At 50.2% G+C, this 14,446-nt stretch overlaps 1 protein-coding gene across 1 annotated transcript; it reads left to right on the top strand.

The window, feature by feature from the left end:
• Positions 1-7,209: 7,209 nt before the first annotated feature.
• Positions 7,210-14,224, top strand: LOC134057415 (olfactory receptor 14A16-like; the record flags this gene model as incomplete). Its single annotated transcript, XM_062514403.1, has 3 exons — positions 7,210-8,019; positions 13,868-13,907; positions 14,076-14,224. Coding segments are annotated over 3 exons (999 nt in total), but the record flags the coding sequence as incomplete, so codon positions are not given.
• Positions 14,225-14,446: the final 222 nt, after the last annotated feature.

Genomic DNA, 14,446 nt, shown 5'->3' with positions numbered 1-14,446 from the left:
CGTCATCAGTGGACAGTGACATGCTGGGTATGCTGGTACCACCTGCAAAGAGGTAATAGAATCAGGACCTTTACCAATAGGTACCTCTGCACAAAGGTGAGATAATCACTCTAACCCAAGCCCAAGAGATAATGAATGGAAGTAAAATAAACATTTATACAGACAAACAGTATGCATTTGGAGTTGTACATGCACATGGAACCATCTGGAAAGAAAGGGACTGTTGAATTCACGAGGGAAAAACATCTAACATATGCAGGAAATTCTTTCTGCTACTGGAAGCAGTTCAGCTACCTGAGCAGGTAGCAATGATGCACATTAAGGCACACCAGAAGGTGAGCTCAGAATTGGAGGAAGGAAACGAGCTGCTGGACAGAGAGGCCAAAGAAGCAGCAAAAGTGAGATGAGCATTGAGGGAGTTTTAATTCCAGATGGACAGGTCTCCCTTGAAGGTAAGCCAGTATCTATCAGAAAGCATAGAAAACTAATTAGGGATCAAGGAGGAACATGTAACCAAGAGGGATGCACTGTTATTGCAGAAGGGACAATGGTCATCCCTTCTCATCTGTTCGGGTCATTATTAAGGGAGGAACACCAGAAAACTCACTGGGGAGTAGATGCCCTGTATAACTATCTAATTGAAAAAAGTACTCCCAGAAATTTGTACTCTACTGTCATTCAGGTAACCTGGCAGTGTGGCATTTGCCTCCAGACCAAACCCAAGAATACACCCAAACCAGAACTTGGTCAGATTGGAAAAGGCCATGTGTTGGAGTGTCCTGGAGAGCTGTTAAGATGTCTGCAGGTAAAAAAGCAGGAAGGGCATTTGTATGGGTTCCACAGAGATGTTTATTTCAGCCACACACGTGGATAGTCCAGGGTCAGAGGAAAAGGCAAAGGCAAAGCTTGTGGTGAGGGTCCAGGTTCAAGTCCATGGGTGTTTGGGGTGGGGGGAGCATCAGAGACCAATTACCAGGGGACATGGGGAGGGGGGCACAAAGGTGGGGTTAGGGCATGGGAGCCAACGGGGAAACAGGGTGGGAGTGACTGAAAGACTGAGGGACAGGGAAGGGACACGGGGAGAACAAGGGAACAGAACAAGGGTACATTGGAATTTGCTGTGACAAAAGCTTTTGATGTCTCCCTAAGTGGGAATGCCTCTCAGTGTCTCCACAGCCATGGGCCTGGACAACAGTGGCAAATTGACTTTTCAGAACTCCACAGAAAAGGGGGGTAGGGATATTTGCTGGTGTTTACGGATTCCTTTTCAGGGTGCCCAGAGGCTTTACCCACCAGAACTGCCAAAGCCTGGGAGGTAACCAGGGTATTGTTACAAGAGATAATAGCACACTTTGGAGTTCCAGCCACAGTATCTTCAGATAGAGGGCCACATTTGATTTCAAAAATAGTGCACCTAATCAGTCGTCACCGGGGCATAGACTGGGAGATCCATACCCCATATGGTCCCCAGTCAAGTGGCCAAGTAGAGAAAATGAATCATTAAATTAAGCAGCAAATTGTGAGGCTAGGACAAGAAGCTAATTTACCCTGGCCTCAATCTCTCCCACTGGCATTGATGTGGATCTGAACCAAGCCAGGAGCCAAAGAAAAACTAAGTTCCTTTGAAATGCTTTATGGGAGACCATATGGAGTGCAAAAGGGATTGTCCACTGAAGTGGGGGAAGAAAGGATGATTGCCTGTATGGTAGCCTTAAGTGAGAAACTCAGAGAAATTGAGAAACATGTGGCTGGAACTCAGAGCAGAGGGACAGACGGAGCAGTGCAGGACACACAGCCTGGAGATGATGTGTATGTTAATTCTCTTACAGAGAGAACTCTGGAGCAAAATGAGTACATTGCAGTTGAGAATATTCAGTAATTTAACTTGCAGAAATCTAGTCAAAAGACTGTACTTGTATATATTGGTCTAGGCTGTGCATGTTTAAGAACCGCTTGTGCTTCTGTAGAAATTGATGATAACAATTGAATCTTACCTACTAAGAACCATTCTAATATTTATATTTGAAATTTTATCAGGAATGTCAGGTATGCCTTTTGATACTTGGCACCAGTCACATCCCACCAGCTGATGAGATCTAACTACACAATATATCATAAATTATCACCTAGACCCATTGGAATGAACATTGCATTAGGAAGGTTCATTTCATTAGTAATGAAATGCCAGAACTCGACAAAAATCCTGAAAGAGATTCAGAAAATAGGCAGAGGATTCTAGTTACAGTCTAGAATGATATAAAAGAGAAAAGCAAAGTGTTACGAAGAGTAAACCAGGACACAAATCATCACAGTGCAATGCACTCTTTGGATGGTCACCAACTACAGCTGGGATTTTGAACGCACCTCACCACCCTCTCATTGTCATACTGACATTAGCAGATGTGAGTCTGGTGCTGTGTATTGCAATACTTGTTTGGAATTGGAGGATGTTAAAGTGGAGAGCAGCACTGACTTCCTTAGGGGCAATACATGGAGATGCAATGAGGGATACACGCCGAGAAGAGCGAGCTGTGGAGGTAAACTGGAAAAAGCAAAAGGTATCAATATTATTAAGTAAAAGAATTTACAAATTTTCTAGGAATGGGGGGACTGAGTCAGAGAAATTGAGAATCAAGAGCTGGGCATCAAGAAATGCTTTGAGTAAAAGGGGGCTGACAAAAGCATATGGAATTCCTAAACATTTACTGTGCTTACAAGAACAGCAGGAGAGCAAAGTTACAAGATGAGATAAAGAGCTAGAATGCACAAACAGGATGTAAGGACCACAGGACAAAGGGGTTTTTCAGAGCCCTGAAGCAGGAAAACTGTTATCACAATCCAGAAGATGACCAAAGGACTAAAAAGAGCATGCACAAACAGACAAGGTGAAAAGTTCAATGGAGAGGAAGACTGTTTAGGACCCCCAGAAGACCACCAGAGAGAACAAGGAGCAGTGCTCAGTCCCACAGAGGTGTGGAGCTAATTTTAATACAAAGCTGGGACAAACAGGGTTAGGAAATGAACATGTATTAGGTGAATTGTGTAGTCCTGGTTTGTAGAGAATAAAAAGAGTGGCACTGTTGGATCCCAGAAACCTGGGGTTTTTGAGGTTTCTGTGCTGGCAGGCACTGACCCACTGGAGAGCACTGCTTTTGACCTGAGTCCTTCCTTGGAGACGGCTTCTAGATAGGAGTGATGAAGTTCAAATGACGAGTGTGTAGTGAAATAGAAGTGTGTGCTTTCCAATGGTGATGGGTTTTAAATTGGAGGGGTTTATAATACAGCAATAGGTATGAGACAAAAAGGAGGATTTTAGGTGTTGTCTCTTTCAGTTTTCACCTTCCTTCTTCTTCCTTCTTCTTCATGGGTTTCAGGTAGCAGTTTCTGGTTGGTCAGTCAGTGTCACCCTAAGGGACATGGCAATTCAGTTATTGGGTTAAAAGCATCAATGATACAGGTGTTAATTCTCTATTGGACTCTTTAGCTCTAAAAGACCTTGTAGCTACATGTGTCTTCCTTTCCTACAGGGAAAAAGCAACTTTCACCTCCAGGCACCCATGGCCAAAATTTGGGAATCCACCTCCAGAATTCCCTATCTCCAAGAACAGCTCCCAGACAAAAGCTGCCATGACTGACAAGTCTGGCTGGCCTTGGCTTCCTGAGGGCTGGCTCTCATCTGCCTTTTGAAACACTGGGCCTCCGTTTTTTCTTTCCTAATGAAAAGAACTCTTCTTCCATTCAGGCACAACCAAAATTGAGATTCAATCTCTAAAAATCCCTGTGTCCAAGGATTTCCCCCAGATGAAAGGTGCCAGGAGAGACAGGTCTGGCTGGCTTGGCCTAAGGGTGGCCACCTCTCATCTTCTTCCAAAGCACTTGGGCTTTGCAATTTTCTTTCCTATGGATGAAAACATCCATCTCGACCACACGCCCATGGCCAAAATTGGGATTCCAGCTCCAAAACTCCATACATTCAAGGATTTCTCCCAAGTGAAAGCTGCCACAACAGAGAGGTCTGGGTGCCCTTGGTCTCTGGTGGCTGCCTTTCATCTGCTCCTGAAACACTGGTGTTCTGTGCTTTCCTTCCTACAGAAAAGAACTGTCCTTTTCCTCCGTTTTTCCATGTCTGAAATTGGTATTCCACCTCTAAAATTCCGTATATCTGGGGATTACTCCCAGACAGAACCTGCAAATAGCAACAGGTCTGGCTGTGCTTGGCCTCTGGTGACTGCCCCACATCTGCCCCTGCAACACGGGGGGTCAGCTGTTTCCTTCCTATGGAGATGGTGGTGACACCTTTGGGAGCCCGTGGCCCCAAGGACATCACTGTGGCACTGCTGGGCTGCATGGTGCCAAGGGGCCGGTGTGAAGCAGCAGGGCTGTGTGGAACCAAGAGGCCATTGTTGCATTACAGGGCCTCGTGCAGCCAAAGGGGCACTGTGATCCTGCAGGGCACCGTGGATCCATGGAGAACATTGTGGCATTGCAAGGCCCCATGGAATCATGGAGACCATTGTGACACTGTGGGCTCCACTTAACCAAAGGGACATTGTGATCCTGCAGAAGCAAGGAGAACGTTCTGACACTGCGGGGCCTCGTGGAACCAAAGGGACATGGAACATTTCTGGCTGGCTGGGAATCCCACAGACCACCTGGCACGTCCAGCTGAATTTAGCATGTCAAGGGCTGCTTCTCATCTGCCCCTGGAGCACTTGGGCTTTTGCCTTTCCTTCCTATGGAAAAGAACCATCTGTCTTTGCTGTTACCCATCGCTGAAATTGGAGCTCCCCCTAAAATATTCCACATATAAAAGGGTTTCTCCAAGGCAAAAGATACAAGACCAGACCACTCCAGCTGGCCTTGTCCTCAGGAGGTGACCTCTCATCCACCCGTGAAACACTGGTGCACTCTTCCTTCCTTTATACGGAAAGGAATCTTGCTTCTCCTCCAGGGGCCATGGCCAGAACAGGCATGTGGCCTCCAAAATTCCAAATATCCAAGAATTGCTCCCAGATGGAATTATGCAGGACAGAGAGGTCTGGCTGCCTTGTCCCTCCAGTGTTTTTTGTAGATTATGAGCAGAATCTTTTCAATAGCAAACACCTTGGAGAGGGCCCAGAGATCACCCAAGGTGGGGTTGGGTGGCTTTGGGCACAAGACCACGATACAGAGACAAAGGAGTTCTGTGCTCAGTGGAGTTTAAACTGAAGTTGAAAGGAGAGCCTAGACTGGACCCAAGGAGAAAGGAATTTTTCTTCCAGGGCAGGGCTGTGGTGCAACACATCTCCCAGAAGGAGTCTGGAGCAGCCCAAGGCTTTGTGTGTGCAGGCAGAGGCAGGCAGGACGCAGAGCTGTCAGCAAAGGAAGGGGCCAGCCAGGTGGGGCAGCCGGGGGATGAGGACAGCCTGCAGGGACAGAGGGGCAGGGCATGGACACCGTAGGACAGCCTGGGCTGCAGAGGGCACAGGGATGGGCAGCAGCTGAAAGGCCCTGCCAGAGCCAAGTGCTGCAGCACTTTGGCCATGGCTGCTGGCCCTGGGCCCTTGGCCAGCAGGGGACAAGTGAGCCTTGCTGTGCTGGGGCCTCATTGCCTCCTTGTCCCTGCTCAGCAGCCTGGCAGGGGCCGCCCCATGGTGCTGCCCTTGGCATTGCACATCCCCAGAGCCCAGTGCCCCGGGAAGAGCCCTGAGCAAGGAGGGAGGGACAGGATCTGCCTTGCCAGGGGCTGGGGCTCAGCCCTTGGCCCTTGGCACTCCTGAGACACATCCAGGTTTGCTCAGCATCAGGGACACCTTTCCCTTTTTTGTCCCCACCTGTCATCACTGCCTCCAGTGTTCTGCTCTAACTGGAACGTGGGGAGACTTTCTCAGTTCTTTCCCTCAGTGGGATCTATTAAAAGTTTCAGATATTTTGAAGTTTCAATCTGAGACTGAGTTCTTCACAAGTTTTTTGAACACACTCTCTCAGGAACTGAGTCATGTGTAAACAGCACCGAATCTCTAAGAGGGTCATTAAAGTCCTTGTGCTGTGTCTGTGCTGCTGAGCTGGGCTGGGATCCTGGCATAGAAGGAGCACTTGGAAACCAAGAAGAGCTTTAAAAACCCATTTCTCTTGATGAGCAGCTCTTCTCCCAGCCCAGCAGGGCTGAGGGCACTGCCTGCAGCCACCCGGGGCACAGCACAGAGGCACAGAGAGCTTCAATCAGTCAGGGCTGGGAAGATGCTCACAAGTGCCTGGGGCAGAATCACTCCCAGCCCTGGACACAGGAAGCCTCTGGCTGCAGGACAATGCAGCTGCAGCTCCTGCAGGGATCTCCTAAAGCTGAAACATCCCAATGCCCACAGACTCTGTGAGTACATTCTCTGATTCTCTCTCCTGTAGAGCAGCCAGGGGTGCCCAGGGCTGTCCTGCAGAGCAGGGTCCTGCAGCCCAGGGTGCTGTGCTGGGCAGGGACTCTGCTGCCTGCCAGGGACAGCTCTCAGCCAGCCCTGGGAGCTGCTGACAGCACTGGGGGACAAGGTCTGGGTGGAGGGAGACAGCTGGTGAGACTTGGAAGTGTTCTCCTTGAGTGGTGAGGATGGTGCATAGATCAGGACTGCTCCCAGCACGACATTTAACTACAGAACATTTCCAAATAGATTATAAAGGGAGCACAGCAAGTCAGGGGCTGCATAAAAGGGAAAATCCTGATTTTATAATCTACTGCTCAGGGTTGCCTAGATGGAAAATTGAACATTGATATTCACATGTCTGTTCAGGTTGAGAACCATAAGAACAATTTCTCTCAGGTCTGAATAAACCAGGCAAAGAAAGAAATCAGCACAGGGTCCCTTACAGGCAGCATCAGTGTTGCTTTTCCAGCCTCCTCAGGGTTGCTCTGACTTTGCCATCAGAGCCTGCAGAGGCAGAGCTGGCCCTGGCAGTGCCGTGTGCTGGGAGGGGTCTGCAGGGCAGAGCTGAGCCCCCAGGGCTGGGCTGGGCTCTGGCAGCACTGGCAGGGCCCAGCCCTGGGCACAGGGAAGCAGCAGCTGGCAGGGAGAGCTCCAGGCAGCAGAGCCCTGGGCAGGCAGTGGGGGGAAAGTGACACCAAGCTGGGCTGGGATATTTCAAGTCATCTCCAAATCAAACTATTCCATTATTACTGTTCTTACAGATCCCCATGCCAAGACACCAAAAATGTCCAACAGCAGCTCCATCAGGCACTTCCTCCTGCTGGCATTGGCAGACACGTGGCAGCTGCAGCTCCTGCACTTCTGCCTCTTCCTGGGCATCTCCCTGGCTGCCCTCCTGGCCAACGGCCTCATCATCAGCGCCGTAGCCTGCGGCCACCACCTGCACACCCCCATGTTCTTCTTCCTGCTCAACCTGGCCCTCACTGACCTGGGCTCCATCTGCACCACTGTCCCCAAAGCCATGCACAATTCCCTCTGGCACACCAACAACATCTCCTACTCTGCATGTGCTGCTCAGCTCTTTTTCTTTGTGTTCTTCCTCTCAGCAGAGATTTCCCTCCTGACCATCATGTGCTACGACCGCTACGTGTCCATCTGCAAACCCCTGCACTACGGGACCCTCCTGGGCAGCAGAGCTTGTGCCCACATGGCAGCAGCTGCCTGGGCCAGTGCCTTTCTCAATGCTCTGCTGCACACAGCCAATACATTTTCCCTGCCCCTGTGCCAGGGCAATGCCCTGGGCCAGTTCTTCTGTGAAATCCCCCAGATCCTCAAACTCTCCTGCTCACACTCCTACCTCAGGGAACTTGGGCTCATTGCAGTTAGTGCCTGTTTAGGACTTGGTTGTTTTGTGTTCATTGTTTTCTCCTATGTGCAGATCTTCAGGGCTGTGCTGAGGATCCCCTCTAAGCAGGGACGGCACAAAGCCTTTTCCACCTGCCTCCCTCACCTGGCTGTGCTCTGCTTGTTTGTCAGCACTGGTGTATTTGCCTACCTGAAGCCCCCCTCCATCTCCTCCCCATCCCTGGATCTGGCCCTGTCAGTTCTGTACTCAGTGGTGCCTCCAGCCCTGAACCCCCTCATCTACAGCCTGAGGAACCAGGAGCTCAAGGCTGCCGTGTGGACACTGATGACTGGAGGATTTCAGAAATTTTTAAGTGGTTGCCAATTACTGTGTGTCTCTTGTACTAAAAGTCTTTGACAATTATCTTGATCTGAGGGTTTTTATCCCTTTGTTTTAATTTTTTAATATTATTCATGAACTATGCCAAATATTTCTGCCATCTCTCCCTTTAATTTCCCCTCCAAATTTACTGTGACCTATGGATTGTGTGACTTCAGAGCTGAGCTCTTGATCATTTTAAATGAAATAAAGCCTATCCCAAAAGCCTTTTCATGACAGATGCCCCTTGTGTTCCCTTCCCTGGAGCTGCAGCAGCAATGTCTGTGTGCAGAGCTGGGGACAGATCAGTGATGGCACAGCTGGCCACACCATTCCTGATCCAGGCCAGGTGCCATTGCCCACCTGGGCACACTGCTGGCTCATGCCCACCCAGCTGTCCATCACTGCCCCCAGGTCCCTTTCTGCCTGGCCCCTGTCCAGCCACTCTGTCCCCAGCCTGGAGCACTGCAGGGGTTGTTGTGGTCAAGGTGCAGGACCCAGCTCTTGGTCTTGTTAAACCTCACCCTGTTGGATTTGGGCCCTGGATCCAGCCTGTCCAGGTCCCTCTGCAGAGCTCTCCTACCCTCCAGCACATCCACACTCACACCCAGCTTGGTGCCATCTGCACATTTGCTGATGGTAGACTAGGTTCCCGTCTCAAAATCATCAATAAAGATGTTAAACAGCACTGGGCTCAGACTGATCCTGGGGGGACACCCCTGCAAACATACTGGATGTGGCACCATTCCCCACCACTCTCTGAGCCCAGATGTCAAGCCAGATCTTATCCCAGGCAAGGGGAATAAGGGGAGCTCAGACAGGACATGTGGAAAAGCTTTGTTCCCATGGGCTCAGACAGGTTCTGAGATGCTGCCTTGTCTCTGTCCTTTGGGATTTGCAAATTCAGACCAAATCATGCCTTGAAGCACTTGGTCTGACCCAGTTTGTGACAGCTTGGGCTGCAGACTTGCTGAGGTCCCTTCCAACCTCGGCTCCCTGATATTCCCGGGATAATGCTTCTCTCAATTTTGGAATGGGCCAGAGCAGATGTTTATGGGACAGGAACCCTCTGGGGCTGTAGGGGACCTGATGCTTATGAGGTTCATAAGCACATCTCATTAGTTGGGGCATTTCAGTACTTGAAGAAACATCCAAGTTTTCCCACCAGAAGAGAAAAAAATTTCCTAGAACTTCACTGATGACAGGAGAAGAAATCCTGCTCTTCCCCTCTACTGGTGTAACCACTCTACTCTCCTTAATTTTATGTCCCTCGTCATTTGGGAATTTCCAGCTCTCCTGTTTAAATGGCCTCGTCTAAGGACATCTCCTCACTAGACCAGATGATTCCATGTGCTTCCCATTGCTCCCAGATTTCCCCCTGCAGTTTTTCTCTGGTCATTCCACACCAATCAGCATCTTAGTAATATTTTCATTCGTCATAGAACCACCCTTTCTAATCTTTGTCAAAAACTGTCCCTGCATTGAAATTCCTTGAGCATGGTGGACACATCAGATACGGCTTTGACATTGCACAGAGCTGAGGGATGAATTTTGATGTTTAATAAATTATATCATTGCTATGTTTCTTATATTGGCCCTCAAGGGAAACCTTTCTGTGCCTTTGAGTCTCAGCAGTTCCTGACCCCCAAAGGACACAAACCTGATGAGCTGTGGTGCCCACTGCACTGGTGGCTCTTGCACCTCCCTCCATAGGCACAGCAGAGCTCCCTTGTCCCACAGAGTCCCTGGCAAGGCAGGGATGAAGGAAACAGGACAGGCTGTGGGGATCAGGGGCAGGGCACGGCCAGGGATTTGGGGTGGTTGTGAGCCCAGGGCAGGAGCCGGCCCTTGGCCTTGCTGAAGCTCATCCAATTGTCCTGGGCCCATGGCTCCAGCCTGGCCAGATCCCTGTGCAGAGCTTGCTGCCCTGCAGCACAGCCACACTCCCAGCCAGCTTGGGCTCCCCTGGACACTGACTCAGGGTGCCCTCCATGGCCTGGTCCACATCAGCAAGGAACACATTGAACTGCCCTGGCCCCAGTCCTGAGCCCTGGGGACACCCCTGCATGTGGCTCCATTGCCCAGCACTCCTTGGGCTGCACTTGTGTTTGCCATGGAGCTGGGCCTGCCTTGGCTTCTGTTTGCTGACCCCAAATGAACATCCCTCTGTGTCTGGGGCAGCTCCTTCTCCAAGGAAAGCAGCTGGGACTTGGTGCCAAGGAGCTGAAAGCTGCAGGCACAGCCTGGACTGGAGGGAGCTCAGATTTGCACTGGGCTGCTCTGAGTGCCAGGGCTTGGATGAGGGAAATGGTGGGGTGGGGGTAGGGACAGAGTGTGACTGATTGTCAGCCATAAAGGGTCAGAGAGCATGAGGAGGTGCTGGGGATCAATATCAGCTGGAGATTGGCAATATCCATCTATAACCTGGAAAAGAATAAATGGGAAAACCAAATATTCTTGCTCATTGTTTTTAAATGACATGTTACAAATTCAGTGAAAGCTTAGACAAGTTCTGCCTTATGCTCAGGTTTCTGGAAGTAGCTCTGATTCAAGTACCTGAAACCCAAATTGCCTTTGCTCACAAGTTCCTTCTAATGGCAAATTATGTCTAGTATAAAATGAATTATATATTTTGAATGGACTCAAGATTAACAGACAAGAGACTTTAAATCAAATACTTAGTGCAAAGGATAAACAAAAGAAGTACAGGTAGATACAAACGCAGTGCACAATAAAGTTACCTATATTACAGCTAGTGAAGAAATAGCAGAGATCAGGAGCCAATGTAACTTACCACTGAACTGATGAGGGAGTGCACATGGAGCCCTTTCACTCAGCTTCCAGAAAAGGAACCACAAAGATTCATCCAGACTTGGGAGTGAAGCCCTGCCAGTTTCCAGGGACTATGCAGAAGAGTTTTGTATGGTGAAAGTTCTGTCTATATTTTATAGTTTGTAAAGTGAAGTGTGTGTCACTCAGAAATTCAAGGCTTATCTCCCTCCCTTCATTCTGCTCTCAAGGCAGGATGTTCATGGTCAGCTGGGAATTCCACCTCCCTGGCACCAGAGATAACTCAGCACAGGACAGATGTCCAGCCTGGGTTATCTCAGCAATTGCTGAGAGGGGGAAGATGCCCTGAGTGATGGCCCAGCTGATGGACAGAACAGATGAGCTCTGCTGTGCCACAGGGGAAGTCCTGCTGCAGGAACCTCATGGAACCAGGGGGCCGTTGTGACATTGTGATGGCTCCTGGAACCAAGGAGAGAGACCATGGTGACACCAGTGAACCTCCTGGAGCCAAGGAGAGAGACCATGGTGACACCAATGAACCTCATGGAACCAGAGAGACAGACCATGGTGACACCAATGAACCTCCTGGAACCAAGGAGAGAGACCATGGTGACACCAATGAACCTCCTGGAACCATGGAGTGAGACCACTGTGCCACCAATGAACCTCCTGGAACCAGGGAGAGAGACCATGGTGACACCAATGAACCTCATGGAGCCAAGGGACCTTTGTGACACTGCAAGGCCTCAGGGAACCAAGGAGTTCAAAGGTCTCAAACATTCTTTCCAGGTTTCTGCCTTGGGGAAGGGGGAACCTCCTTGGTGGCACCTTGGGCTGGCACACACCTGAGGAGTGACTCTGTTTTTAATGGTGAAAATTAGGAATTCTAGATTCTTCTAAGAAAAGTAAAGGAAAATCCTGTCTCTGTCTGAGTGCAGCCAGTTCTGCAAGCAAAGCTGGTCCCAGATGAGGGAGGACAGACAGGATGGAGTTGGGGAATATGGAGCAAGGTTGTCCACACTGGGTCAGACCTCAAGTCACAGCTCCTCTGAGCAGGCCAGACCTCCTGAGGAGAGACCCTGGATCAATATCAGTCACAGAGTGCTGCAGTCAACTCTGCTCTAAACAGAGCAGTATTAAAAACCATTCATTCAAAATAGGAATGGATATTTCTTAAAAGCTCTTTGAAATATTTCTCCCTAAGTGGATTTGAAAACCTTCCTGATGAACTGCACCAGACCAGAGGGAAATCAAGGCAGAGCCGTGGTTTGTCAGGACTTGCTTGATCCCAGTGAGCCCCGTGGTGCTTTTGGTGCTGAGCCCTTGAACCTCAGGACCTGAGAGGAGATTGCAGTTATCTTTCCAAGAGTGAGAGTCAGAAGAAAAACCCAAAGTGTCTCAAACCATTAATGGGTTCCACTGAGGTCCATCCCTAACAGGATTCTCTTTGACTCCTTCGAGGAGAGAATTGGGGGCCATGAATGTCCAAAAACATCTGAGAGACTGAGAGATGAAAGGACAAAGGAAAGCACCTCAAAAATTGAAGTACCTTAAAGATCCCATGAGCCCCACTGAGTGTTGTTACTGAGAAAGGCTCTCAAGAGACTAATTAAAGCAGAGAATGGGAGCCCATGATTGCACAAAGCTCTCAGAGACTCCAAGGCAAAAGCAAAACCCAAAGTCCATGGAAAAACCTGCAGTCCCTTGGAGCATGAAGGAGCCCCCAGGGCCATTCCTGACCAAGGCTCCCCAGGGACTGGTCCCAGCAGATCCCTGAGGCCACTGGCATGTGGGGGGATGCTGAGGGCAGGACAAGGGCTGACAGTGCCCAGCCTTGCTGGGGCTGTGCCAGGAGGCCCCAGTGGCTCAGGACAAGGTGTCTGCTCACAGCCCTTGGTGGCAAAGACCCTGCTGTGCCCCAGGCCACCAAGACTTGGCTTCTCTTTGTCCCCTCCTGTCATCACTGCCTCCAATTTCCTGCTCTGACTGCAACCTGGGCACACTTTCTCAGTTGTGTCCCTCAGTGGGAACCATTAAAAGTAAAAGAAACTTTGGACTTTGATTGTGACTTGGAGCTCTTGAGAGGTTTCCTAACAAACCACAGCTCTGCCTTGATTTCCCTCTGGTCTGGTGCAGTTGATGAGGAAAGTTTCAACTTCAGTTAAGGACAAATATTACAAGAAGAACTTCTAAGAAATGTAACCACATTCCTATTTTAAATGGTGTCCTTTTTATTACTGTTCTCTATAGAGCAGAGGTGATTGCAGCATTCAGTGACCGATACTGATCCAGGGTCACTCCTCAGGAGATCTGGCAAAGGGGTTTTCCTTTTTTCTTGAAGCAATCTTCTAATTTCCCCCACTGCAATCAGACACACTCCTCAGGTGTGTGCCAGCCCAAGGTGCCACCAAAACCACTGCAGAGCTGCCCTGGACCAGCTGTGAGGGTGGATCATCATCCCAACCTGCACTGGGCACTGCCAGGGGCTGTGGCCATGGACACTGCACTGACCCCACTGCTGGGTTTGGGTGCCATGGCAACAATGAGACGTTTAATTTACCTTGGAAACCCTGGGGAGGACTGGGACACACTGGGGAACACTGGGAATGCTGAGGGGGAATCTGGGTGGACTGGGATGGACTGTGGGCGTACACAGAGACACACTGGGACATACTGGGACTGATACTGGGCAATACTGGAGCAAATTTTGAATACTTTGAGCAATTCTGGGGTATACTGGGACAAGCTGGGGACACTCTGAATAGTGTGGGGATGACGTGGGTGTACTATGGATGACACTGGGGAGAACTGGAAGAGAATACAAATGAACTCAGGTGTATTGGGAGGGCCTGGAGAGGTGCTGGGGTTGTATTGAACTGTACTGGAGATGAACTGGGCTGTACTGGGAGGGACTGGAGGGGTGCAATGGGCTGCTCCCACCCCCGCCCATCGTTGCCCTCAGCCAATCAGCGCCGGGGATCGGGGAATGGGGGCGGTGCCTGGTGACGGCGCCATCTTTTCCTTTTTGCCTATAACTCCCATCATGCAGCGCGGCCCATTAGAGCCCCATTGGAGCTGGGACTACAACGTCCATCATGCCCCGCGCTCCACAGAACTCCGCTATCTGCCCCCTCCCCCCATGTACCATAAGCGTCCCCCACACTCTCCAGGATCCCGAAGTGCCCCCTCACCATCCTCTCAGAAGCCCCCAAAAGCGGCTCCGGATTCCCTGATTGCTCCCAGCGCCACAGATTCCTGTTACAACCACTTCTGGGAATTAATCTCCTGTCACCTCCCGCGGCCCCATAGCCCCATATAACGCAGTTTCTCGTTTAAAACACCCGCCGTGTTCCGCGCCATAAAGGGCCCCGTTAGACCTCCCCAAGCTCCCCCCAAATGCTGCCGAACCTTACACGTTCCGTCCTGAACACCTCAAGTCACAGCTCGGACTCAAAATTGTCCCCCAGGTGCCTTGCCGGACCCCAAATGCCCAGTCCGAGACACTTCCGGGACTACAGCTCCCGTCATGCACCGCGCCCGA

The sequence above is a fragment of the Cinclus cinclus genome, unplaced genomic scaffold (assembly GCF_963662255.1).
Source record: "Cinclus cinclus unplaced genomic scaffold, bCinCin1.1 SCAFFOLD_32, whole genome shotgun sequence".
NCBI classification, from domain to species: Eukaryota; Metazoa; Chordata; class Aves; order Passeriformes; family Cinclidae; genus Cinclus; species Cinclus cinclus.
The sequence above is the reverse complement of the archived record's forward strand: the minus strand, read 5'-3'. Positions and strand labels throughout refer to the sequence as shown.